Genomic DNA, 26,587 nt, shown 5'->3' on the forward strand with positions numbered 1-26,587 from the left:
TAATTTGGTGCGGTGATAACGTTATTCATTAAGATACAGTCGTATGAACTGCGATGAGTAACAAAACAAGTAATTAGATGTGGGATATCACATGTGACCAGCTTGTACGCTCAAGTTTTGTTCTGTAACATATGATTCAACAGAGTCTTGACTGACACTTAAATCTTCATAAGGCTTTACCTTACTATCAAAAATGCTTTGTTATTCACATAACAGTTAATGTATAAAATAGCTCCAAAAAAATGAAAAATCCCAAAAAACGTTGCAGGTTTTGTCTTAAACACGAGTTAAGAGTTTTACTACACCCAGTGCTGCCTCTTTTTTTGGTAACAGAGGAGAGAGAGAAGCCCTTGCCCAATTGGCCATCGAACAATAAAACAAATTAGTCGTGGTTTTACCAGAAGGTATTCAAATATGGGTAACGGGGAGAGCATACCTTCTATGCTCACAATCAAAATACAGGTGTGATATGACAGTCCTCACTCCACCCACCCTCCCTCCCTCCCATGACGCCCCACAACAAAAAACCCCAAAAATCAAATCAACTTGAGGCATGACAACACCACACAGAGAGACACAGATACAAATATAATTCCCTCCTCTCCTCGAACTGAAAAGGTGGCTGTGCACCAACTTTAGCGAGACACAGAGTAGCATTATTACATTGCTGAATGTGGTATTTTTGGTTTTGGTACAACAGAAGGTTGTAGTGTGTTGCCTCGGGCTCACAAGCTTAAATGTTTCAAGATGGGGAGGAGATCTCAGCTGAACCCCACCTGGTGTGTCATTGGCTGGTGGAAGCACCCAGTCTCTATAATGCTTACAAAGGTCAGAGGGCACCAGCCAGTTTGACTAAGACATCCCAAGAACACTGTACACACGCCCACACAGAGACACACACATCATAGCAATACATGATGCACTTTTTCCTTTTTGGTCTGACTGTAATAATTATACCCTTTATTTTTTTTGTTAATAAAAACGAAGCTAAAAACTTGGAAGGTTAAATGAAAAACAATAATATCACGCCTAGAAGTCCTACATGCATGGAAGACAGTCACGTTTCTAAATTTCATGTCACATTTGTCCCAATAACACATCAATGCCCCACAATCTCTCCACCCTTCTAACGTCATTTAGATGCTTTATTGAGCTCATTTTTGGTGGTGGCTGGTGCATTCTTGGTGAAACAGCATTAGAAAATAGCCTACAATCAAATAAACTAGTGGACAGAAAGCAAGAAGTAAAGTCTACAAGCCATCTACCAACACCCTCTATTGGTTAGCAACAAAAAGGGCTATTAGTCACATCCACTCAACCAAAGATATTCTTCCTCTCTCTGCCCTTTCCTCCTCTTCTCACCAGCCCTATTATCACCTGTCCTGTCTGGTTTAGAACAGTGATCCCCTTAACTACCCTTTATACAGGTAGAGACACCCATAACGAGGATGCTAACTTTTGTGCTTGACACATCTTTTTTATGTCAGCTCACGATGAAAACGACTGAAAAGTTGTGAGGTGTGTCTTATGGAGGAAGGGGTGATGCACATTTGTGCATATCTCAAGTACTTTGAAATCTCCAACAGAATGAAACATCGAGCTATAAAGGTCTGGAAGATACAACATTGTCTTGTGTTGAGTTGAGTTGGCAGAGGGTAGTCTCGGAGGAACAGCTGTGTTGACAACTACTGGGGCAGCACTTTGGTACGAGCAAGGTGAGCAGAGCTCCATGGTGATCCGTATCAACAGTTTGGCTGTCAAATGCCAAGGCTTCAACAGATACAGGCAATCACACACAGTTTTCCAAAGCAAAGGGTCGAGTGCAGAGGTCAACAGCACATGGACAAGCTGTGTGAGTACTGTGTGAAGTTAACGTGCATATACACATAATGTACAGACATCATGATCATCTACACAGCTGGGTCAGTGGTTTTCAAAAAGTCCTTGATAGTAAAGATGTTTCCTATCTGTCTCAGCGTCAGGAAGCTCCATCCCTCTTTTATTCCGAGTTAAGGAGCTTCTAGCATTGAAGTGGAGCTGTGGGGCGGAGGGAGAACTCCTCCTAACTACTGTTCGGCTGTCCTGTGTTCCAGCACAGTGTGTGTTTATGAAATGCGAGCACAGCCTTGTGTGGCTGTCTAGTTGAGAGACGAGGGAGTAGTGAAAAATGAGGACAGAGGATGGTAGTCGAAGCAGACTGCAGTGGGAATGAAGAGATGGCAGGGAGAGCCACCGAATCAGTTGGAGGTGTCGGAGTGGACGCTGCCAGGAGGACCGGGAGGGGAGGTGACCGAGGGGGGGTTGGTGGTGTCCTGCCAGCTGTTAGCCTGCAGACAGTCGGGGAAGAGAGAGTATTTTGCATGAAGAAGGAGTTTTATAATTAGTAGTCTAAATCAGCTCTATTTGTGCTTACAAGCCAAATGATGCAGTCTCAAGATAGCTTAGAGGTTGCAGACAAAATGCTTTTCATTCTATGAACTACCTATCTGTTAAAACATGATGTCAGCCAATTACATGCAGTGTGCTTTTCATGTACTTAATCAAACATGAAAATCAGATAAGTCTTGTGCTTGTAAACTTGTTCTGAATACCTGTGTAATCACATTTTGGAAGCAAGTTCCTACTTGTAGTTTTAGCCAAACTTTGGAAAGAATTGCACAAGTAAGAGGAAGCATTACACCTGCTCCGCTGTGACTTTTGATTACTTTCCTACTTTGCTATGTGCATATGTAACATAAAGAATATAAATTTGCTTTCTCAGGGAAAAATCTAGCTGGGAAAATCAATTTTTCCTCATCCCCAAACCCGGTTTGTTGATTTTTTGATGTTTAAGAAATCAGCTTACTGGAGAAGGCGCGCTGTAGTGTGGTTACTGTGCATGTAAGCACACTGTTATTTCAGCATCAAGTATGACATTCATGAAATTAAATTCTCTCTTGAAATACTTTTCCAGCAAGAAACAGCTTGTGACATCCCAGGAAAAATTGATTTGGTAATTTGCAAGTCGAAGATGTCTAGATGTTGCGGTTAAACGGCCCTAAATTTTCATCTAGGTTACATAAAACTGTTTTCAACAGCATTTCAATGACAGTATTTCAATGTGCAGTTACAGTTTTCATCAAATTGAATTACAATCATTAAAATGTATAAACAACTTTTATGAGTAACATAAGAAAAACTAATATAATTTGTCTTGACATGCAAAGACCAAATCAGTGCTTGCTGCTTCTCGAGAAAGGAAAGAAACAAAAGCAAGTCGTAATAATCTTTATATAGCCCAATATCACAAATCTGATTGAGGAGCTTTTCAGTCTGTACAGGATATGACTCACTGTCCTAGTTTGACATTTTACGGGAAAATGTCCAACTATAGCTGTGGTTTATCTGCTACATTAATTTCAAGTAAACAGCAGAGCATATTCTACTCAACACCTACACCACAGAAGGAGCTTGTGGTTGGTACTCACATCCAGGCGATGAGGGGTGTAGAGGCCACTACCCGACAGCTCCTCATAGCCGCCCGTCAGGTGTGTAGCACGGTGCAGGGTATCCACCTGTCACAGACAAAACACACCCACAGGTTTCAGTACAAATGTCAGCACAACATTTGGATAGCTAAACAAATGTTTATGCTACCAGCTAAAATGACAACAGGCTGAACATAGGAGTGATGGTGTCCACAAACCTCTACTGTATGCATCAGAGCCAGTCTGTTTTCCTGCTAGTGAATTCTCCGATTTAAATCGGTTGTTTTTAGACAATGCAACCACTAAACATTGTGACTCACTCATCAACTTTACAACTTCCCATAAAACCACTTCTGCTCTAAATCTCATGAAATGAAAGACTACAGCCGAAGCCAAAAGCTTATCTTGCATTTTTATTAATACAGTAATATATCTTTCTTTGTTTTAGCTCTAGACTAACAGCAGAAATCTGTGGATCCCTCCAGAACGAAAAAAAACTGTACACATCTATTAACAGACAACAATCACAAGGGACAGTTCAGTTTGAGGAAATTGCTTCTTGGTGTACACATGGGGGTGAACAAATGGAGAGATAGGATGGGGAAAGGTGGGGTATGGGAGGGAAAAATGAAGACTAAAAGGGCAGAGGAGAACAGCAAAGTAGAGACACTGACTATTAAGTAATCAATCCCAAGGTGGAAAAATTCCAGCTTTATGTTTACAACTATATGAGTCTTGATGGAGGCTCTCGTGCCCCTCAACGGATCCAGGAGATCTGTGCCAGGTCTGACCCTGTGTAAAGTAAATACGAGGAGGAACTATGTGCGCATGTAACTATTGAGCAATAAAAAAATCTAAATGGCATAAAACAAACTGACATTACTCCTCTTGAGTGAAGCTATAAGCTCCTCAGGGCTCACTGTACAGAGCAAAGAAGGGTCAGCTTGTGTTTGTTTGTGCTGGGGGAGGATTTGATGGGGTCAAAGGTAAAGTCAGGACAGGATCTGAGGAGGGGGTCAAAGGAGCTAGGCCACGGGTAGCTATCCAGGGATTCTGGGTGGCTGGGTTAACAGCATTGAGGTCAACTCTGCAGCTGTCCTCAGTGCATACCTGCGACTGTAGAGAGGGGGCGATGTTGAGACCCTCCCCGTTGAGCGAATGCAGGCCGAGGTAGGCGTCGCCTGTGTGAGACAAACTGTATGACCCCGGTGACCCTGCAGGCAATATATATAGCCAATATCCAATCAGCCCCACCACAGTGCCATGGGGTCAAAAGGTCACTACTGGTCATGGACACTGACTGCAACCAGCTTCAACGTGAGGGTCAGTGCTCCAAGACATCTTATTCTGAATATAATATTTTACAGGCCTAACAGCCTGGTGTCTCCTTGGCATACACGCACACATCAGCTGCACAACAATAGCTGAAATGCGTACTAGATAGACAATAAAATCACAAAAAAAAACAATGTCTATGTAACTGCAATATGTGCAAACAAGCATTTTACAGCTGCAAATAGCTAAAAGTACATTTTGTTTCCACCCTTCTACGTGGATGACTGTCATCCCCAGTGAGGACAGGTGGGACAGATGTGGAAACAGAGACAGAGAGTAGGGTTCATTCCTCATGTTGTTGTCTCCTTTAACCACATTTGAATCCCTCTCCACATTAGAAAATTCTGGTTGGAAGCCTAAATGCTCTGCTTTGATCAACTGTGCGACACTCAGATTCAAGAGGTGGCTTGTGGTGTATAATTGTATGTGTTGTGGTACAAATGTACTCCTACTTTACTAAGATATGTACTACATAGACAGATATAAACAATGTGGCAACTTGCAGCCACAATGTAAGAGATAAGTTATGTACTGTTTTGGCTGACGACTTTTTTTTGTTTTTTACCAATTATTTCATGCAAATGTAGGATAATTTCACATGACTCTGAACAGTGTGGAGGCTGGCTGAGAACGCAGTGTACAGTGTAGGTTTTCCTTTAAACAATCAAGTGGACACTTTATACGGTCATTGTGTGGTTCAATCTGGTTTTGTTGTGTAAGAACAAATGTGGTATGAAGCAGAACTGAAGCCTGTAAATGAAGCCTGTAAATGAGAAGTGGCGGGGCTTGAGGGTAAATTAATTGAAGCGTGCTTTACCTGAGTTGGGCGTTGCCGGAGAGTTAGCCTGGCTGGCCTGCGCAGACACATTGGCAGCATCCACCGCTGTTTTAACCGCGTAGAGGTTCGCTTCCTCCTGGAACTTACCAATGTTCTTCTTGTAGCGTATTCTCTTGTTGCCAAACCAATTAGAGACCTGAGGGACAGATCGATGTCAGATATTCAAATGCAGCGTTTCCTTCACATTAATTTAGCTGTCACAGCATCATTTTTGTAGCTTCCTCAGCTAAAAAAGGAAAGAGTTTTACTTATACAAACAGAAAAAAGATTAATTAATTAAAGCAGATTTATAAATATGCTATAAAACATGTATGAATGCATGTATGTGAAACTGATCTTGTAACCAACATCCGATTCCCTACAATAACATCAGCTACAGTGTATTTTAATTATAAAGTCTTTGCTAATAGTGGTGTTAGCTATTCACCTGAGACACAGTGATCCCACACTTTTTGGCCAGTTCCTCCTTGGCTTCCTCGCTGGGGTAAGGGTTAGACAGGTGGGAGTAGAAATACTCGTTCAGCACCTCTGTGGCTTGCTTGTTGAAGTTGCGCCTCTTACGTCTGTCACACAGAGGAGAGATAATGACCAACATGCTTGGAATGTACATAGCTGTCAACAACGTCAACATGCTCTCATCCCTTCAGCCCTCAAGAAAATAACCAGCCATCCAACACAAACCTAGATAGTGACAATTCCAGCTAGAAACACTCAGACAGACCTGGCATCAAGGAAGCGTGAGCGCAGAATCATGACGGCCTCGCAGGTGCTCTGTTTGAGCTGCATCTGAATGGAGCTGAACTTGCGGTGGATGATGGCCACCATGCGCTCAATCTCTTTTGGAGAGATGGGCCGTGTGCGAGACTGCTCTCTCAGCAGGTTCATTACATGGTTGGTGAACTCACTGCAGGCCTGGACCGAGAGAGAGAGAGGGAGAGAGAGGAGTTGAATGCTACTGTAAAGAGAGACAAAAAGATTCTGTCCAGTACCCCGACATAGTTTTGATGATGACATGTAGGACTCAGCGGTCTGATGCTGCTGTAATTGGATGCCTTATATACATATACATTCACACGTATATGAATGCACAATCTATAGGCAAGGCTTTGATATCAGAAGCTTTCTGTTTCCGTTTTTCGTTGTGCAGTATTGACCAATCATGTTTGAGCGGGTATTAGTTGAATGCATTTAAACATCCATGTGGATGTGTCTAATTTTTCTGAGATTATATTTCAGACAATTGTCTGGCAACAATATAGCTTGTTATAATCGTATTCATGCCTTCATAAACAAATATCTTTTTTATAAAGATTAGCTAAAATAACCGAGGCAAGAAAGAAGAAGTCTTGGCCCAGATATCCGTTATCCTGATATTCGCTGTCTACATCGTGAGCCCTGAAACATTGGCCGTGGCCCCCCGAGGTTGACTTGTTGTCAGACATTTGCTGACTGGTACCGAGAAGGGTGTGTTACAAGTATCGTTTGATAAATGATACAGTCTACAGCAGTGGTTCTCAAACCTAAATCAGTGAAACACCAGTAAAGAGTGGATCGCTGCCATTAAGAACCAAGAGTATGCAGAGCTGAATACCATAATCCAAGACTGCACACCTGACACTCTCAGAAACACCATCTCAACGCCTGTTCATACCAATTAGTTACATATAACCTTATAATGAAGACACCATCTTTATCCAACACTGTTTTTTAACCATTTAAATTTGAAGCAAAGGACACTGAAGGATTTAAGATTACTCAAGAATGCACAATGAGGCAGAGCCCAGATTTTCATTCCAACTGGACTACAGCAGATGATTTAACAGATTACGCACAGACTGGTTAAAGTGAGGTCACTCGTGTGGCCTTTGTTTTAATGACACCTGCACTCTCTCATCTGCCAGAGGCATGTAAATTCCAGTCCTTGCACAAGTTTTTTTTCCAAAACAACACTAAAGCAACAGGCAATTTAAATACCACCAAACATGGAAACTGAAGTATTCAGCCTTGTCGTGTCTTTAGGCACACATTCTAACAGAACAGAGTTTACTATTCCCCTTTATTCAGCACAGGATGATTGTTACCAGACTGATGACGTTATTCAGTTGCTGGCTGACCTGCATTTATTATAACAGGACATGTTATTATTTGTGGATAACAGTGTATGATCAAGCATTAAACGTCTGCTCTGCACACACCTGCTCGTACTTCTCCAGCTCAGAGTGATAGATCTGGCGGATCTGGGCAAGCTTGGCTCTGTAGTCCGAGTGTTCAATGCTACTGTCGGTGGGCGAGCCCCCTGCTGCTGCTGCAGCTGCAGCCGCTGCAGCCGATCCTCCGCCCTTTTCTGGTCCCGACACACCCTCTGCCAGCAGCATGTTGTCCAACCGCATGATCTGGGGATCTGGGGGGTCCTCCTCCTGCACACCTCGTATACTCAGCACTAGACAGGAGAAGAGGGAAAGTATTGGAGTTAGTATGGCATGGTTAGTATTTATCTGTTAGGGGAAGGAGTCTGCCCAAGCCAGACCACTTTTCTTAGGTTGAGAAAACCTGTTGGTTAAAAAGTTTTTGCTAACTGAAAGACTACACATTTCCTTTCAAGGAGAAGGGTAATAGTGTGGAGGTGCATAGGAAGACGCTTTATCACTGCTAAAATTCAAAGAAGTGCAGCCCTGTCAAATCCCAGTCAAGTTTCTCCCCTGAGTCATTGCTATGAGCGCCTGGCTGAATTCTCAATGAGCCTGAACTTCCTCTAAATCAACAGCAGAGGGCAGTGTGGTCCCTCTGTGGCAGACTGCCAGAGATAAGGGCATGAGGCATGGGACCAGTAATGGGAGTGCATGTGCTGTCACTATGAGCCCCAGTGGCCATAAGTATAGTTATCAGTTGCTGCTCCCCACCACTGCATTATACCAGGACCTCTGTCAGCCTGCAGCCATGCTCTCATCTCTCTCTCTCTTTCACACATACACACTCCCTTACAGATACCACTCTGTTACTGAAAAGTTTTAAGTACAGACAACCATCTATTCTTCAGAGCCTGAAGCTTTTAACACTTAACTAAATTTTCTCTTGCCCCTTTTGCTTCTCAATCATTCAACTTCAGAAAGTAAGAGTAGAAACTTGGTATCACAATTCAGTGTCTTGGGGACATTAGTTACTAATAGTTCATTTATTTTGTAAATCTAAATAATGAGATATGAAACGCATTATTACTACAATACCAAGGTTACTTTTATGGCATTTATTTTCAAAGTGATTTTAATTCAAACTGCACAATATTAGAGATTGAAAGATTAGTTGACAAATTAATTACCCAAGCGACACAAAATCAAACAGTAACTACACTGATTAAGTGATTGTTCCCTGGTTATTTTTCAAGCAAAAACGCTTAACATTCACCGGTTCAATTTTTGCAAAAGTCACGACTGATCTTCTCTGTTTTATATTACCTGAACTGAATATCTTTGAGTTTTGGACTGATGGTCACACAGATTTGGGGCTCTGAGGAATTTTGATGTACACTTAAACACTTTTTTTTTTTTACTTTGCAAAATTTAATCAAATCTAATTTAATTAACTGTAGCTCTTGAATTTAATCTAGATATGGCTCTTGAATTTAATCTAGATATTAATCTGTAAAGTAATTGTTAGTTGCAGCCCTTGAACAAATGTCCACTCGCTGGGCAGAAAAGATTAAGTTTGTGCAGTAAGAGCTCTACATTATGAAAATAAGGAAGTTGTTTAAAAACTTATATGGAGACCAATCCATGTTAAAATGTGGCATAGTTGTAAAATATTGGTTTAGTCACAAATAAATAGCACTATATCAACATATATGTTGACCTTTGTAACTGGATACTTAATTAATGAGGTAAAAGCCATTTTAAAAAGCGGTGAAACCAGACAGGATTCTGAAGAAGACAGCCACTAACAATATGGATGACAAGATTAATCCCAGTGGAAACTGGGTTAGGCGCTTGGCCTCTTTGAGGATTATGCAAGTTAGTCAAAGCTCATCATGAAAGGTTGGGGGTACATGAACTCACTCATTGTTAGCAAAGCTTTAACAATCATTTGAGTCTTTAAGTTATTGTCAAAGTTTACCCGTAGAGAGTCGCGCTGAAAAACAACTTTGCAGCTATGGAGCAGTCAGGGCTAACAAATGAGTAGAGCTGTACTGTAGAGCTAACAGATGTGAAAGAAATGAGGACAAAAACCGTTAAAGTGTCCAAGTGCTATGGTGCAGACGAGTTTTTGCTTTTTTAAACTTCATTTGATAAATGAGTCTGTTCCACCATTTAAGGCCTCTCGTAGCAAAAGCGTCCAACTTTCCCTCTCCCCCCTTTTTTCTTGTTCCTTCTTGCCTTTTTCTTTCCTTCTGCTTAGGTCTCTTCTCTCTCCAAGGCACATTCCTGCTCTGCTGCTCCCCCATCTCAGGGCTCAGGAATGCAGCAGACCCAGCCGCCTGAACTAATGACCCTGATTCGCCCATCTCTTTCCCTCCTCTTTTTCTTTCCTTTCATTCACTAACGATCTCTACACTTCCAAGCCAGATAGCCTGTCGTTAATTCAGTGATCAAGGTCCAGAAGTATTTGTTTTGTACCTGTTGAATCTATATGATTGTTTGGATACTTTGTTTACCTTCTGAAGGTAGTTCAAGTTGGGTATGTATTATGATGATAAAAATCTAGCCCATCCTGCCACAGACAACCCTGATTTTATTTAGTCATGTGTGGTGACTTCACTGTCCATTCACATAAAACTGACCTACAGTAAAGAGGGCAACTGTGGCTCTTGAAGCCTCTCACCTCTTCCCCCTCCCTTTTGCCCCCACCCCTCATTATGGCCCCCAGCTGTAGCCTAATGCCCCTACATTCCCCTAATTACTCCAATTAAGCTGTGATTACCCACAATTGCACTCATGCACAGTCTAGTGGCCTAGTAGTATTATAGCAGCTGTTGAGATGAGTTAAGATACTGCTCAAAAAAGGGCCAAATGACATGGGAGCAGTCCACCAGCAAAACAAGCATGAAACCCCTGAAAAATATAAAAGACGATAATAAAAAAAAACCTGAGCTTGGCTCGCTGTTCGACTCCCAAATCTAAGCAGCGTTTCCTTTTGATCAACTGGCTCCCAACATTGCCGCTGGGCTGGTTCTGTTACTCAGAGACTAAAACTCAAAGTGCTGTAAGTAATGATACTTAAATTCCCTTTTTTTTTTTTTTATAAATAGGAAGGGCTTAAGGCCTACATCCTGCATCCACAGCTCTTAGAAATCACACTATTATGCACACGTTACCACCCTAGCCAGGCTGTGTGGCATTGAGAGACGGAGCGAGCAACACATACTATGAAATATTCAGGGTATCCAGCTGGGCTTTCACTGCATACATAATCATTCTCATTTCTGCACACCCAATGTGGAAAACGGTGTGCTGTGCAGTCACAACACACAATATATGAAGTGGTGCAGGTAAGGGTGAACAACCTAACCAATAGTGTAGTGCTGTACATTAACTGTAATGCCTTCCGCACATAGGAATAGATAAGACTTAAACGCAGTCAGTATATCATTGCTCAGCTCACAACACAAGCTTTATCCTTGTCTGTCTTTTCCCTCGCTAGCATCCCCTTTTTCACTCTGTCTCCCCCCAACACACATCCCCTCCCCCTCTCCCTTTCAGCGCACCCCCACCCACCTCCCCCAGTGCCCCCCCTCCCTCTGTTCTCCATTTCAGTCGAGTTCTCCATGTGAGCCGCAATCCCTCATGCTGTCAGCCCCCCCTCTCCCTCTCTCTGTAGACAGACAGGATTAGCATTTTAATTGCATCAGCTCCCTTGGGTATTCTCAGCCTTTCACTGGGAGAGAGCAAGAGAGCGGGAGAGAGAGAAGGATAGAGAAGGAAAAAAAAGGGGAAAAAAAGGTAAGGCGAGAGAGAGGGTAGAAGGAGAACCAAGGAGAATTGAAAAAAGGAGTCACAGGAGAAGATATGTGTGCGAGAGAGGAAGAGACAGAGAGGGAGAGAGAGAGAGAGAGAGGCTACAGAAATATACACAAGCCAGAGTACAGACGTGCCAGAGAGCGAACGAGCCAGAAAGAGTGAAAAGCTAGGACTGTGAAAACATCAGTTTTTCCTTTCATTACAGACAGAGAATTCAGATAAAGAAGAATGGGCCATAGAAAGATGATTTTCACAATGAAAATATGCTACATGAATATGTAAATCTCCCTACAAAAACTGCAAAAACAAATCCCAACTGCAGCTCTGGAGATATGACAGGTAAACCCCTGTATTAAAACTGTTTGCAGGTTATAAAATAGTGCAAGGGCAATAGAAATCAAGCTAGGGAAAACAAGAGCTTGGGCCAATCTGATTTTCACCCTAAGAATAAATAAAGCCTATAATAAGAAGAAGACCATCCCGAACTTTATATGACACTGAGGGTGGTTACCTATAACTCACCAGGTTGAATTTGGTTTTCAGGTCTCATTTAACATAGCTCGAGAAAAATTTGACAAAATCAAAACCTGACCATACCATATCTGACTTTTTTGTTTGAGTTTGACTTCCACTATGAAGAAGAACAGTGATGAGTGGCTTTCGGGAGGGAAAGAGAGCAGTTTCCGTCAAAGTCCTTGACCTTTAAATCCACGCAATGAAATACAAACTTCATTATGTCTAGTTAGTCATCCAGTAAAGTCTGTGAAAATCACATGTGCTCATATAATGACTTTCAGTCTTTAGCAATCTGAGTAGGAGCCTTCATGCCAATGGCAATGTCTTTACAATATCATGTTGTAATAATTTATTAATGTCAACTTTTAGAAACAAGTTCCTCTGTGCCTATAGCTTTTTGATTTAACAGGCCATTTTCATAGAATATGGGTTGCTCGACAAGAGGCTTGGGGTGTATAAAATGTTGCCGTGGGCAAGTTGTAGAATATGGTATTAAAAATGAATAATTTCCCTGATGGGCTTTTTGCCAAATGGATACTGGGAAAAGGTAAATTTCTACTTCAAAGTCAACATAAAAAGTGTGTACCCAATTCTTCTAAAAGGGTGTTTTTGTTGAGTATAGTCAACTTAATGAGCCTAATCCATATGTCCATTCCTACTTTAAGCAGCTCACGCTAATCAGCATCTGTTTGGGTAGTTCACTAGAGTCCTGTTGCACGCAGCCCCCCACTCTGAGACACACACACACACACACACACACACACACACACACACACACACACACACACACACACACACACACACACACACACACACACACACACACACACACACACACACACACACACACACACACACACACACACACACACACACACACACACAAAGAAGAGAGGTAAGCATTCTGAGTAAACACAGTGTGGTCTGATTAAGGTGTGAATTGGAGAACTCACACCTTGGGCAAACACAACACTTCAGTCCAACACATCATTAATCAGCCCTTAATTAACTAAAGAGAGAGGCTTGGACACCCGAGTGATGACTACGTGTACCCCCCTTGAATGGTCACACACAAACATACTGTCTGTCTCACACACGCGCACACACACACAGACACTAATGATCAGTTGGTGGTGTCACTTAATCTTCACAGATATGTGACAAAAAACCACAATGATGCACTACAATGTCTTTTCCCCATGCCTATTATTTATATGCATAGTTTTGCCAGATTAATTAATATTTCCACGATAGCCATACCAATAGTTTTTTTACGAGCCATTACTATAAGTAGGCAAAAGAATTAATCAGTGAAAGCAAGTTGTATTTTAAATACAATTTATTAGCAACGTCCATAAGCAGTAAATTGATGCAAATGCAGCACAGCTACATCCTTTAAAAAAAAAAAATTTTTTAAACTATCATTTAAACTTGACCCAACAGGCATACTCGGGAAATATTTTCAGGTTTATATACTTCCCAAATAAAAAGCACAATCCTTTCAAAAAATTATACTGAAAGGGCCTATAAAATATAAATATAAAATCATGTGTGAACCAAGTCACTCTAATCATATCAAAACTCGACTCAACTCAACTCAAAAATGACTAACAGTAAATGCAAAACAAAGTCATTTATATTTTCCACACAATCTCATCCAGATAGCATGGCTTGAATTGAATAAACAGGACTCGAGTTACAATGAGTATACTGGTGTTCCCTTTTAGCTAGTTTTCAGTAATCTGCCAAAACGTGACCCAATTTGCAAAATAAACTAGCAACAGACCACAGATTCCTCTGTCAATTTGGGTGCCTGAGCAAAACCAAATATTTTTAAGATAATACTTTAGTGTCAACATGGGACAAGTGCTTAAACAAATTGCGTTATACGATATATTAAGCACTGTTTAGCACATGTGACTAAATCTCTAACATGATATCCCTAGTCTGGTACAGTTCTGCACACAGAAAGACGCAGAGACATGGAAGAAAGAATTCGAAATGTCACAGGAGGAAGAAGAGGATGACGAAGAGCACCTAAGCAGGAGGCTTGTTAAAGCACTGCTAGGATCTTCCCCCAGTCAACTCTCATCAGGCCAGCTGCCTCCTGTGCTCATTAGCACAGACTCTTAAGGAGCTCCTAAAGACTTTGTGAAAAATGAACGCTCATTTGAGAGGTCGTTAATTTGCACTGTTATGCAAATTAGGTGGCAATTAAGCGATAGATCAGAAGAGCAGTGCCCATTTATAACAAGTGAACAAGCATTATGACACAGTCAGATGGTGCCAGAGAGAGCTGAGGCTACATGGTTAGTCTGCACAGGTCCGATGTACCAGTTCAGTTAGGAATAAAAATCACTCTGCCAATAACATGTCTGGCTGGTCAGGATGACAATTTACCAGTGGTTTAACAGGAGGGTAGCCTAAATTGGCCTTGCAAACTTGAGCACAAATAAATGAGTACAGATATGACAAACTAATCAAAACACAAACTATCACCCTTGCAGAATATGGACTTACTGTGGATTAGCAAACAGTACCACTGCATCAAACCATCTATCTATACTGCACTACAAGATTAAAAAGGACCGTGAGCTTCCTGGTATCTGTAATGACCTAATGCATCCTGCTAATCTCGGGGTAACCCGCCCCCCCCTTTCACCAGCCCTGATGTTTCCATCTCCATCTCTCCTCTGCATTTATGACATGGTGTGAAATATACAAACATACTGTCTGGGACAGCAATGTGCATTACTGCCGAGGGGTGGAGGGCTCCCATCAATTGTAATTAATCCTTAATTAGTCAGGATTAGGAGCTAGGCTCCAACACTCTCCCATCCCACTGCCACCAAACTAATGCAATCCAGCTGAGACCACATTTACATATCTTTAATTAAAGAGACGCTGGCTTCCTTTAAGAGCAAAGCCTAAAAGCAGTGTGAGAGGCATAGACATGCTGAGAGGGAGGGTAGATGAAATGAAGAGGTAGGAGTCGGCCCTGTGGGTGATCCTCAACCAATACCGATGGGTCACTCAATATTTCCAGGTTTCTTGTTGTTGAGCATACATTTCTGGAAATTTCTGGATCCAAGTAAGTCTCAAGTTTGATAAACATGGTTCCTTGTCCATTGTGTCACTTGCCAATATCATTTCAGCAGTGTGTCTCACCAGAAGTTGTGTGCCCACTTATTTGCTGATCTTTTTAATGTATTAACCAACCCCTCTGAAGTTTGACGCAAATAATGCAATTTAATGTAATTTTCTGTTCAACTCTATCTTGCTTTATTGTTTAAAACTCACATCAGTAGCCCCAACTATTAAGCAACCATCAATAGAGTGGCCATTTGTCCTAATATAACTATTCATTAGCCCAATCCATGCTGTTAATGCTTATCAACTAGAAGAAACTTTTATACTCAGTCGTCCATATCCAACTCCACTGATGCCCCTAAAATGCTGGCCAAAACAGGAGATTGTCCACGTTGGACATGTTCTCACCTACTGGAAATACTCGTCAAGGGGTGGCCCGGGTAATGCATGCTTGAGGAGGAGGAGGAGGAGGACTGTTTTTACTTATATTTTAATACTACATTTATTTGGACTTATCCGTAATATTAACAAAAAACTGGAAAGGAAAATATAGGCAAGCAGAAAAGAGTACAAACTAATTAACAGCTACACTCTTTGCAACACCATCATCAGATCACTCGCTCGCTATGAATTATCCTGACAATTACCTGTTCCATTCATACATGATCTCAATCGGACAATAAACAGACTTTGTACGAGGAAGCCAACAGGGTTAAGTCTGTTTAATGTCCAGGCCAACTGATTCGGACATTTGTGTTCACATACATACAGCTTGGGTACGGGCGGCAGCGCATGTGTGAAAAGGGCTTTAAAAGGTGAACAATTCCACTGAGCTTTTCCCATCCTACAGCACACTCAAGACAGCAGTTTCCCTTGTCAATATACAGAAGGCCAGTTCCTACAGGAATAATACCACATGGGGAAATCAGTTGGCCCACACACCATTAGGCCTAGGCTGAAGGTTGGGGTGCTCTCTGCCTCCCCAGTTTGAGTTGGGGGGTGGGGGGCGGTGGTGTGTCTGTCAGGGCCAGGGGTCTGTGTGATATTAGCCGTCTGCCAATCTGGCTTGGGGAATGGACACCGAGTAATTACTCCTGCTCTTACTGCCTCATCAATCTCCCTGTATCACTCCTGCAACCCCCCCACCCCCCCCAACACACACTCTATCTTTTTTCATTCTCTCCTGCAAAGGAGCAGGGGAAGAAGAAAAAAAAAAACGATTGAGTGGCAGGACACCAAAAAACAGAACAGAGATTGCTGAAAAAGCCAATGAGATAACACAGCACCACTGCATAGTTAGTGTAAATAGACTTTTTACATTAAAACCCAAGTGAGAAGTTGTTGCGGCTGTACAAAAGTGGATGGCATATTCTCATTTCAGACCCAAGTGACAGTAAAACTGAAAACGCAAGTTTCATAGCCTCACATAGGTTGTATTTCGGCCAGAAGCTATTTTTATCTTGTTACTACAACTACTTTTGGCTTAAAAAGGCACTGTATGCTTTCCCTCATGAAAAATATAATAAAAGACATCACACAGGTTCATAACAACTCATAAAATTTTAGGGCTCTTTTCCAAATTGGGCTCTTTGAAAACTAATAATAATTACGTTGCTTTAATGAGGCATGTGATTCTCGGGACATCGTGTACTGCACTCAGTCAAAGTGGGTGAAATACAAAAATCTAAATCAATCGTGTAATGCTGAACGTATTCTTCCTCACTACCATTGGGTGCTACCAACTCACTTGTCAGCGGCGTTTTCTTGTCAACTCTCATGCAAGGTAAATTCAAATGAGATTTCTCAAGGCTCTAAAAAAGTTTGTGATGTGTTTTTTTCCTGGCTGTGAATAAACACATGGCAACTATGTGTGACTCTTAATAGTGTTGTTTTGTTTTGGTCTTTTAACAACTGCAATCATGCTGTAATTCAATTAACATGTAATTGGGGCCATTTGGCTGCTGAAATGGTGTTGTAATGCATATAGACAACTTGAATGCTGTGAATACCCAGGTAAGGTAATAAGTTGATGAAGGACTGGTTTGCAAAAACATCACGACCCCAATAAGCTGATTTAACATACATTTAATAGTTCAGTTACTCTCCAAAAAGGGCATTTAGTCTAACATTAAAAAAAGCTCAACTTATTCATCATATACTTATATTCATGACTGTAACAATTTTGTAAAAAGCCTGTTTAAATTTGCCCTTTTCGTATTAATTGATAAGCTATCATAACTAAATGTGAGAAGACTGCATATCAAATGTTGCCAGAAGTAGCACTGAAAAAACATAAATCAGAGAGAGTTCACAGAGTTTGCCAAATCTCACCATTCATCCATCTTGTCAAAACATTAATAGGATGTGATGATGGGTTGTCAGCTAGCCGCTTTGCCAACATACTAGCTAAGAGCTGTTGGCTCTCCTGGCAGGCACTGAGATGTTGGTGCTCGTAGGTGGTTTAAATAATAAGACACCTCCATCCAACACAGATAAATATTTGTCAAATTAAACAAACATGACACGGCTGATCTATTTTCAACCAAATAGTTAACCAATTATTTGAAGAATCAGGCAATGTATCAGCACAAAATAACTCACTCAAATGCTGTTCAGAAAATACACAGACAGAAGGTAGTGGGTCTATGGCAGAGGCAGAGAGCAAATAACAAGAGCCCCAGACACATTGTTAGGACTCTGGAAAAACTGGGCACCTAACAGAGCAATACTGTGGTTCAAGTTAACATCACACTGGCTACAAGCCATCAGGATGCTCACTGTTGTTGCTTAGGGATACATGGCCCATTAGTGATCGGTCGTGCACAGATACATGCATATTAATCATAAGAATGGTGACATATGAACTTTTACAAAAAAGAGGCAACACAGAGCTACACACTTTAGTCTTGGATAGGTAAGATGCTAGCCAGTGTGCCACTATTTCTTCACAGCCAACTAGCGGCATTATCCCAAAGAGTTGTTTATCAGACAGCTTATCAAGATGAGTGGCAGGTGTTGGGGTGTGAACTTATCCAATTGTAGCAGAGAAATACACTTTGCCATTTTCAAGCTAAAAAAAAAAAAACTGTATAGCTTTAATTCTATTAGAATAACTATTTTTATTTTCATTAAAACCCATCCAAAAATAAACAGCAGGGACTGTTCAGGCTTGAAAAGGAGGGACTTGAGCAGGGTGACAGAACAGAGTGAATGACAGATTCGCTGTTGTCATGTGTAAAGCAGAAGGAATGCATAAAAGTAAGGAGAATTGCCTCAAACATGCCCAAACTAAATGAAAAACTTCTGAGAGTAACTGCAGTGGCTTGTGAGAGATTTTGGCATAAGCTGTCCCATTGCACCAAGAGCTATTTTTACAGCAAATACCCATGAGAGCGAGGGAGAACAGAACTGAGTTGAAGCAAAGCCACTCACTGGCTCTCAACTTTGATCATTTCCCGTCTCTCTCCAAGTGCTTTAATTTCTTTTTTGGAGTGCATCTTTAATAAAGTATTAACAAGAATCAAATTTCACGCAGATGGAGGTCATGTTTAATGTGAGAGCTCAGGACAACGCAGGCACTGTTGTAAAATGGGGGGGGGGGGGGGTGTTTTGGGGTGGTGGCGATGGGGGGGGGTTCTGGCATTAGCGCAGAACATTTCCTTTACAATGAAAACAATCTAACCAACTGCAGCACTCAGAGGAATTCACCTCCCATCCCCCACACCCCACCTCCCCTCCTCCTCCACCACCATTACATTACCATATCAAAGCCCCGAGTTCAGAGCAAGTCTTCTCTTTCAAGAATGGGAGCGAGGCATAGAGAGGGAGGGGGAGAGGACAAGACCGAGGCAGTAGGAGTAGACCCAAGACCGAGTTTGCTTTTATCCCTGTTCGCTGTGTGCGTATGTGTGCAAGGAAAAGAGAGTGTGTATGTGGGTTTGCCAACACAAGTGCATGTTTGTTAGTAAAAAATACTGCAGAAAATCTATGGAGATACTAGAAGACTACTGATTGGGTCTTCCACAAGCTGCACTGAAGAGAAGTCAATTCACATTCCAGAGGCACATAATGGGGCCTGCAGGGGGTCTGATGGAGTTGCAAAGAAATGCCAAAGCAGGTACACAGTGCAGTTAGGAGGGCACTACGTGGCAGATGGCCAGCACAGTAGAGGCAAAGCCAAAGATCTCTATATCTCATGGTTGGCATAGTCACCTCCAGCATTAATCTATTGTTAACCTCCCTCTGTGCCTTGTCTGTTTCTCTGCTCAGCTTACTGTACGCATACTCACAGACCCTCTTCTCTAGTTTGCTGGGAGACTAAATGTGAAAATCAAAGTGAATGGCATTAGGGTAAATAAGACCACTGGTTGCCTGGGAAACAGTGTACCCTGCCCCACTCACTCAAGCCTAGCCTTTACTTTTGTCCAATCACTGGAGAGCAATAATACATTATTGACAGAGGGCCACAACAGGCAGCAGTGCAGCATTTTCAAATTGTATTTGAACAACAGAGGTTTTGCTGTTAGAAGATACACAAGGCGAGTGAAAGCAAGAAAAGCACATAGAAAGACAAGAACGTAGAGCGACTAGCAGAGGGAGAGGATTCAAAAAACACACCCCATTTACACTACCATAACCATCAATCTGCCATCCATCCCAGGCCTGCTCGCTTGAACCACACTAGAATCTGTCAGATAGCTGACTCGAATAGCTAACAAGGATGAGAATAAGCAGCATGTTTACTTTGAATAATTTTACGAGTAAGAGCAAATCGAAGATATTTACTTAGGTAATAATTCCCATCAGATAATGTGTATTTGAAATGCATGATTATTTGTTAAGACAGTGTTGGAATGGTTTCTTGTTCCTTTGCATCAAGGTACTGCATTGATGTGCATAGCAATTTATTCCAAATACACATTTACACTACACTGTGTTGTGTAGATTTTTTAACAATGCAGGAGAAAAGAACATCTCTTTGTACTGAAATAGCATAACATTTTAACTGTACAGCAATAACCCCTGTGGAGTTTCCATATCTGCTGGCTGTCAACTAGCTGTGCATAATTTTCTGTCGGATCAGATTTGATTTTTTAATGTAGTAATTTTTACATGATAGTTTGTAGTAGTGGTAGCTGTAACAGTAGATCTTTATTCCCCGGCCATATTATAGTTAATATTTCTGGGATACTGTAACAACTGTAAGAGCCTGTTGGTTGCACAATTCGTACATTTAGTTATATTACTGTTCATCATTTGACATGGAAATTGACATTAATGCAAAGCAGGGTATATTTCTGCATTCAAGTCAAAATGTTAAACAAAAATTGTAAAAAGAATTTGAATTCCAAGTTGTACACATGATCTGCAGCATGTTCTGCTGTCTGACTCAAGTTTCAAAAGGCACAGATCCACTAAGATTAGTTTCAGCCAGTCAGTGTGAAGTCTGGATAGTGGCCAAAAATAGGTTAGGTTTCTATAATTATTTTTGCCAAACAACAAACAGCAATGCCTATTTAGAATGATCTTGAACCAAAGTATACACAACACATACAGTTTTATCAGTTCTGCAACAGAAACAATCAATAGAGTTCTCTGCGAGGCCAATACAAAAGTAACTTGGTCCCACGGAAACTGGAGCAAAGGCACAGCACATCTTAGCACTAGGTTACAACCTATGCAGACTGGAGAACACAAAGAGAACGAGTGAAGTAGAAACTCACCCGTCTTCTCTTTGATCTCGCAGAGAACGCTGAAAAGGGCTGGCTTCATTCTGTGACAGTTCAGGGCATGCTTCCTGTAAGAGAGAAGAGGGAATAAGAGAGGGAGAGAGCGAGGAGGATTACGATAAACAGACCTCCATCTCAAGTCATTCCATGTGCTCCCCCATAAAACAGATAGAGGAACTGTATGTATTATGCATATAGCATTTCAAGAGTGTAGTGCAACACAGCAGAGCAGAGCCATGTTATTTAAAGGCATTTCCACTAGCCAAATGCCTTTGTCAGTGCAGAAACATCCCTGATGCATCAATCTGAACTAGCAAGAGTAATGTTGTCATTTGGATGCTTTGCACTGTGGGACAGGTAATGATGCCAAACCTCAAGGTCATCATTACTGAGCGCCAGATTCCAGATTTAATACACAGTAATCTAATTTCTACCTCTTACAGAAAGACTTGTTCCATGGAAGTAGATGGTGAGTTGATAGAGAGGATTAGGATTAAGTTGCAATTTTAATTTAATCAGAGATGTTCTCTTTATTGCAAATCAGGCTAATAGCAATTAAAGGAGAAAAGGCAAAACTTCTACAGTTCACCATAATCAAATCAGAACACCTCAGCAACAAAATTTCCTCCTAACACACATCCACATGCCCACACACCTTGCTCCAGTATTACAACTTGTAAGTCTGGAATGCTGTAGTAAAGCCCCCATCCTAATGCGACCCTAAATGACTCGACACTATAGTCTCTAATGTTAACTACTGTACTGAAAGTGCACAAATCAAAGTGCATTAGTAGCTGAGCACCCACAGAAGTGTATTTTTAAAGTCGCCTTCTTTCTTTTAATGCAAAAAGACAAACATAACAAAATCTGTTAGGATGCAATATGAATTATATCAAACCATTGTAGGTCATAACATCCAGTGATTGTTGAGATTGTGAAAGAGGTGTTCCTTAACTTTGTGGTATCTGTGCTGCCATGGTTTGCAGTGCTGTTGTAATATTTCATTATCTTGTAAAAAGGTTTCAGTAATTGTGTACACCCCCTATATTTTTAACAACTACGCCAACACATCGAGTTAACACAAGCATTTGAATTGTTCTATGGAGAGTTTCACAAATCACAACAGGTATCATTGGTTGCAAAAACAAGTTTCAGTGACAACAACCATTTTAATGTGTAATTGGAGAAGTGTAACATAGACTTTACGTTTAGGTGAAAAACAAAAGCAAAACCAGCATGAGGCCTCCGTTTCTGATGAGCATGAATTGGAAAACATATAACAAGTAAAACCTGAAGATCACCCTGAAATAAAGCATTTCTTTTACAACAACACAGTAAGAACAACCACAGATGAATATGATTTGGCTACACCTGACCTCAACACCAATTCCAGTTGTGAATGCCCACTGCAGTATTAATGAGGGGACTATGGGGACGACAAAATAGTGCGCCTACTGTATACGTCACGAAAGACTGCCTTTCTGTGAGAATATTGAGGCAGTATGATGTAAAGAGTTATGTCTCTAGCATTAAATATGTCATTTTGTCCACCAAATCTGTCACTGCTGGATTTGAGTTGGGGGGAGGGCTGCCTTCAGCATGGAGGGTATGAGCAGGAGGGGGAGAAGGAGGTGCTCATGCGGTCCTGTACTGACCTGTGCTGGAAGTTGAGTGGCAGGCCACCCCCTGCCATGCCCCCCCCTGCTCTCCCTCCCTCTGTGGGGTCGTCTGATCCACCCCAATGCGCCGGCGAGTCCTCTGGCCAGCATCTGAACATATGGCGACAGGGTGAGAGGATGAGGGCGGATGGTGCGCAGGAAGTGTACTCTGCAACACCAAGTTCTTGCGCTGCCCTGACCACTCCCCATCCCAACACACTGCCACCCTGCACAACAGGGGCGTCATGCTCACACAAGAGCCACCTAACACATTAATTTGTGGATAATGACCGAGGAAAAGATTGATGTGTGGGTGGAAAACTTGATCCGAGTTAAGTATGATGTTGATAACGACTTTACATCCTAAGTCAAAGCAACTGCTAGATATCAGCAAACGTGTTTTTGTAACAACAGACTGCATTTAGTCTTTAAGTGTGGTTATGTTTCATTCTATTACCTGAAGTAAACCTTAGAAGCAAATAATCAAACAGCATATTGATACCATACGTCATGCAAGGTAGTCTGTCAGTTAATGCTTAAGAAATTATGTTAACAAAATGAGGCTTTATCATCAGAATTGGTTGTATTAATTATATACATACTATGGACACCAAGGATTTGAGCTGCACATGTCACACATTCGTATCAAGTAGGTAGTACACTGAATTGACTATTGCTCTTCCCTTTTTAGTCTTAATCCTGCACATATATGGCATGACGAGGACATGCTCTGAGTGGGAGTTTAGATCAATACAAGCATATAGCAAGGACACCTCTGGCACTTCGGAAGCAGCCACACCTCTAATTGGTTTTTCTGAATAGCCTGTTAACATCTAATATTAGACCTGCTACATGATTTCCTAGACTATAATTGGCCCTTTAAATCCAAAGAATTGGAATTTACATTATTTGATTCATAACAGTACAACCCTTAGTAAATGGTCAGTAGACATCAATAAAGGGAAAAAGAAGACTGCGAAAGGAAAAAAAAATAGTGGTATACAGGAAAGATTACAGAGTAGAAATATTTGCATCTGTCCATGAAATAATGCCTGATTAAGTCCTCAAACTTGTACTGAAGAAAAGGTAATATCCCAGTGTTCATAGGCTGCTGGTATAGCATCATCCCTCCCCCTCACCACCATCTCATTAATAGAAACTCGATTTGCGGACAGCTGCACTCGCGTACACATTATAGGAGAATTGATTGCACCCAGCACACAATGAAAAGGATGAACACCAGGGAGGGAGGGAGTGAAAGAGGAGTGAATTAATTAAGAGAACCAGGTGGTCAAATGTTGGGTGGAAAATCACTAGCTAATGACACATCACACTGTGGCCACAGTCTTGCAGTGGACGGTTGTCTATTGTTGAAATACTGACGCTTCATCTGAAACTGACCTTATGCTCCTTAAGCCACATGGCAAATGTGTGCGGGTCAGTGGCTCACTGCAGTGCATACTCCCTACAATAATAAACATAAAAATACCTCCAACACATACATGGAGTGACAAGTCATATGAATGAATGATTCCTGTCATCACAAACAGCACTGGGCTGATGCGTGGGACAATTGAGTAATCTTTACCATTACCTTAATTTATCCACTCATTTGCATTTCAATGACTAGTGTTATTGACACTCATTTGATGTGGAGCAGCATTTCAGATACACGTTGTTATAATTAGGCACATCTAATTTGGCATAGTCTGATTAGTAATATTTTGAAAGCTTTGGCAACATGACCAGAGGATCCAATTTCATTCATATAGATCTGACTCAAGCAACTTAAAACACGAGCTAGAAAGCACTTATACAGCATTTGTATATTGTTGACGTACGTCTTAATAGTTTTGGTGCAAAAGGGACATTTACGTCACTAACTTTGTATTGTCCTCAAAGCCAATAGGAAAATAACGCGAAGTCTTTGAGTGTGCAAGATTAGTTTTAATTATACAGGATTTAATTGAATCTACAGCTGTGATCTAATGAAACTATTGTTTAAAAAAGGTACATACAGCTATAGTGATAGGCAAGTGATTACGTGCATCGTGTACATCTACCATTGACAGACTCGGTGGGAAGTTGAAACTTCTTAATTTCACACTTCATTGGAAAACCAATTAAGATCAACTTTATCGCCATATCTCCACCAAGTGAGACTGTTTACAAACTACAGCTCACAATAAAGCACGTTTTGAAGAAACAAAGAACCTCCTTTCAAACTACAACAGCACTGTAATGTGGGTGTACAAGTTATTCTGTAACTAAATGGATTGGTTAAGCAGCGGATTACAATATAACTTGAAGTTGCATTAATGTTGCAATTACGCATTACCTTACGTGAGCGTTACAGTTAAACGCTTGAGTCCTAAAGCAAAAATAAGAAACATACAGCGCACTTTAGCTTAGCTATCTTGTGTGGAAAATGGCTCTTCGCCTGTCTTACCTGGCCTGTGCTTCGTCCAGGCTTTCGTCGGTGATGGCCATTATTTGCTGTAGGATATCCCCTATGTCTTGTTGAGGCTGACCGAGGGACTGCTGTTTTCTAACCGAGTCTGGGTCACCGACATCGGCTTGTTGTAGTCCACCGAGTCCGGTGAGACCCGTCATCATCCTGGTCTGGTCATCCATACTTTCAAAGAAAACTCGCCGTTTTCCTCAGTCGAAGAATACACACAAATAGCTAGCCTGTTAGCTAGCCAGCAAAGTATTTTCTACGACAAACCATACAATACTTCTTACCGTACCCGACTGTAACGATTAGAAAATAATAAAGGACCGTTGTCACAAAACCGATCGCACAAACACGCTTTACATTCGCTTGTGGTTTTTCCCCCTCAAGTCAATAAACGCGGCCAGGCTAGCGTTAGCTAAGCACCGAGTGAAAAGCAGCTAGGTTAGTAGCTGTAGCCCAGCAGAGAAGCAGCAGGGACACACATGCACAGACTGTGTGAGCTTGCCAACAGCGCCTCGCACATTTTCAAAAAGAAATGTAAAAAACCGAAAAATATAACAACAGACGAACACTTTTGTGTTCAAATAAAACTCGCCAAATCTTAAAAAAAGAAATAAGACGTGAACACGGGGACTAAGCTTTCGGACCGTCTACCTCCAATCAGAAATCTCCTACCAAAACAGACTACGGTTTGCCATTGTTATTGATGTCGCGCGAGTATGTGGGATGTTCTGGGCTGCGCGAGCGGTGCGCGTCGCGTTGACCATTGAACTCGTATCACCACAGACTGAGAGCTTACGGGTGGTTTAACCAGCAGACTACCAGAGAGGGGGGTGGGGGCTACTGATGCAGATACATTTCTATATCATCTGGAGTAAGCTTGGCAAAAATGTATGAAAATAATTCAGTGTGTTTCAAACCCTGTACTGCATTATCCCTCCAGGTGACAAGATCCACTGCCCTAACAAATGGATGTCTCCTTACGTCATCAGCATCGCTTGTCCTATTATAATAGGTTATAGCAATTTTTCTCATTAATGTCAGGTGAGGTCACCTATTTATTATAATGAATTTCTAAACAAAACTTTGAAGTAAATGTTTTGTTTTGAATCTTAATGACTGTGATAGTGGTTAGAGGTGTTAGAGACTGAGATTGAGACATATATTTTAAAGATTTGTTTTAGCAAATGCAGAGGTGTATGACTTTAAAAGCCTACAGCAACCTGTGAAAGATTTTTTTGAGTCAGTATAATTTCATAAATTGTGCCTAAAAGTCAGCTGATATTCATCTGTGTGGGCAAATTTTTTGCAATTTGATGAGAAATATTCAATATTAGAGGAAAAACAGTCCAGCCTAAGAATATCATTCTGTCCTAAACCCCCAATGAATGAAACATCCCATCAGTTTTCAGTATGAAAATGTTGACAGCACAGATTGAAAACAAGTGTCCTTGTTTTTTGCAAACTGGGCAATTCTGCTGTAGTTTATCACTCAGATCAGAGAGACAGCTTTCCAAGACGAATGGCTGGCTGAATGGATGTGGAGGA

General features: G+C 41.4%; 1 protein-coding gene across 3 annotated transcripts; it reads right to left on the reverse strand.

Annotated features, from left to right (window-relative positions):
* Window positions 1-508: 508 nt before the first annotated feature.
* pbx4 (pre-B-cell leukemia transcription factor 4) lies at window positions 509-25,833 on the reverse strand. 3 transcript variants are annotated; one of them, XM_084372061.1, is made up of 9 exons: window positions 25,031-25,833; window positions 20,918-20,991; window positions 7,836-8,080; window positions 6,362-6,552; window positions 6,068-6,203; window positions 5,620-5,776; window positions 4,578-4,681; window positions 3,468-3,554; window positions 509-2,327 (listed from the first exon to the last, which is right to left on the reverse strand). In XM_084372061.1, exons 1-9 carry the CDS (start codon window positions 25,213-25,215, stop codon window positions 2,238-2,240), a joined length of 1,269 nt encoding a protein of 422 aa, XP_084228187.1. In that variant the 5' UTR covers window positions 25,216-25,833; the 3' UTR covers window positions 509-2,237. The 3 variants fall into 3 exon arrangements, with proteins under 3 accessions (XP_084228187.1, XP_084228185.1, XP_084228186.1); XM_084372059.1 differs by lacking the exon at window positions 4,578-4,681 and adding an exon at window positions 22,579-22,692 and having other exon boundaries at window positions 25,031-25,831; XM_084372060.1 differs by lacking the exon at window positions 4,578-4,681 and having other exon boundaries at window positions 25,031-25,830.
* Between the last annotated feature and the right edge of the window lie 754 nt (window positions 25,834-26,587).

The sequence above is a fragment of the Pagrus pagrus genome (genome assembly GCF_965226575.1).
Source record: "Pagrus pagrus genome assembly, chromosome: 13".
In the NCBI taxonomy this organism is placed as follows: Eukaryota; Metazoa; Chordata; class Actinopteri; order Spariformes; family Sparidae; genus Pagrus; species Pagrus pagrus.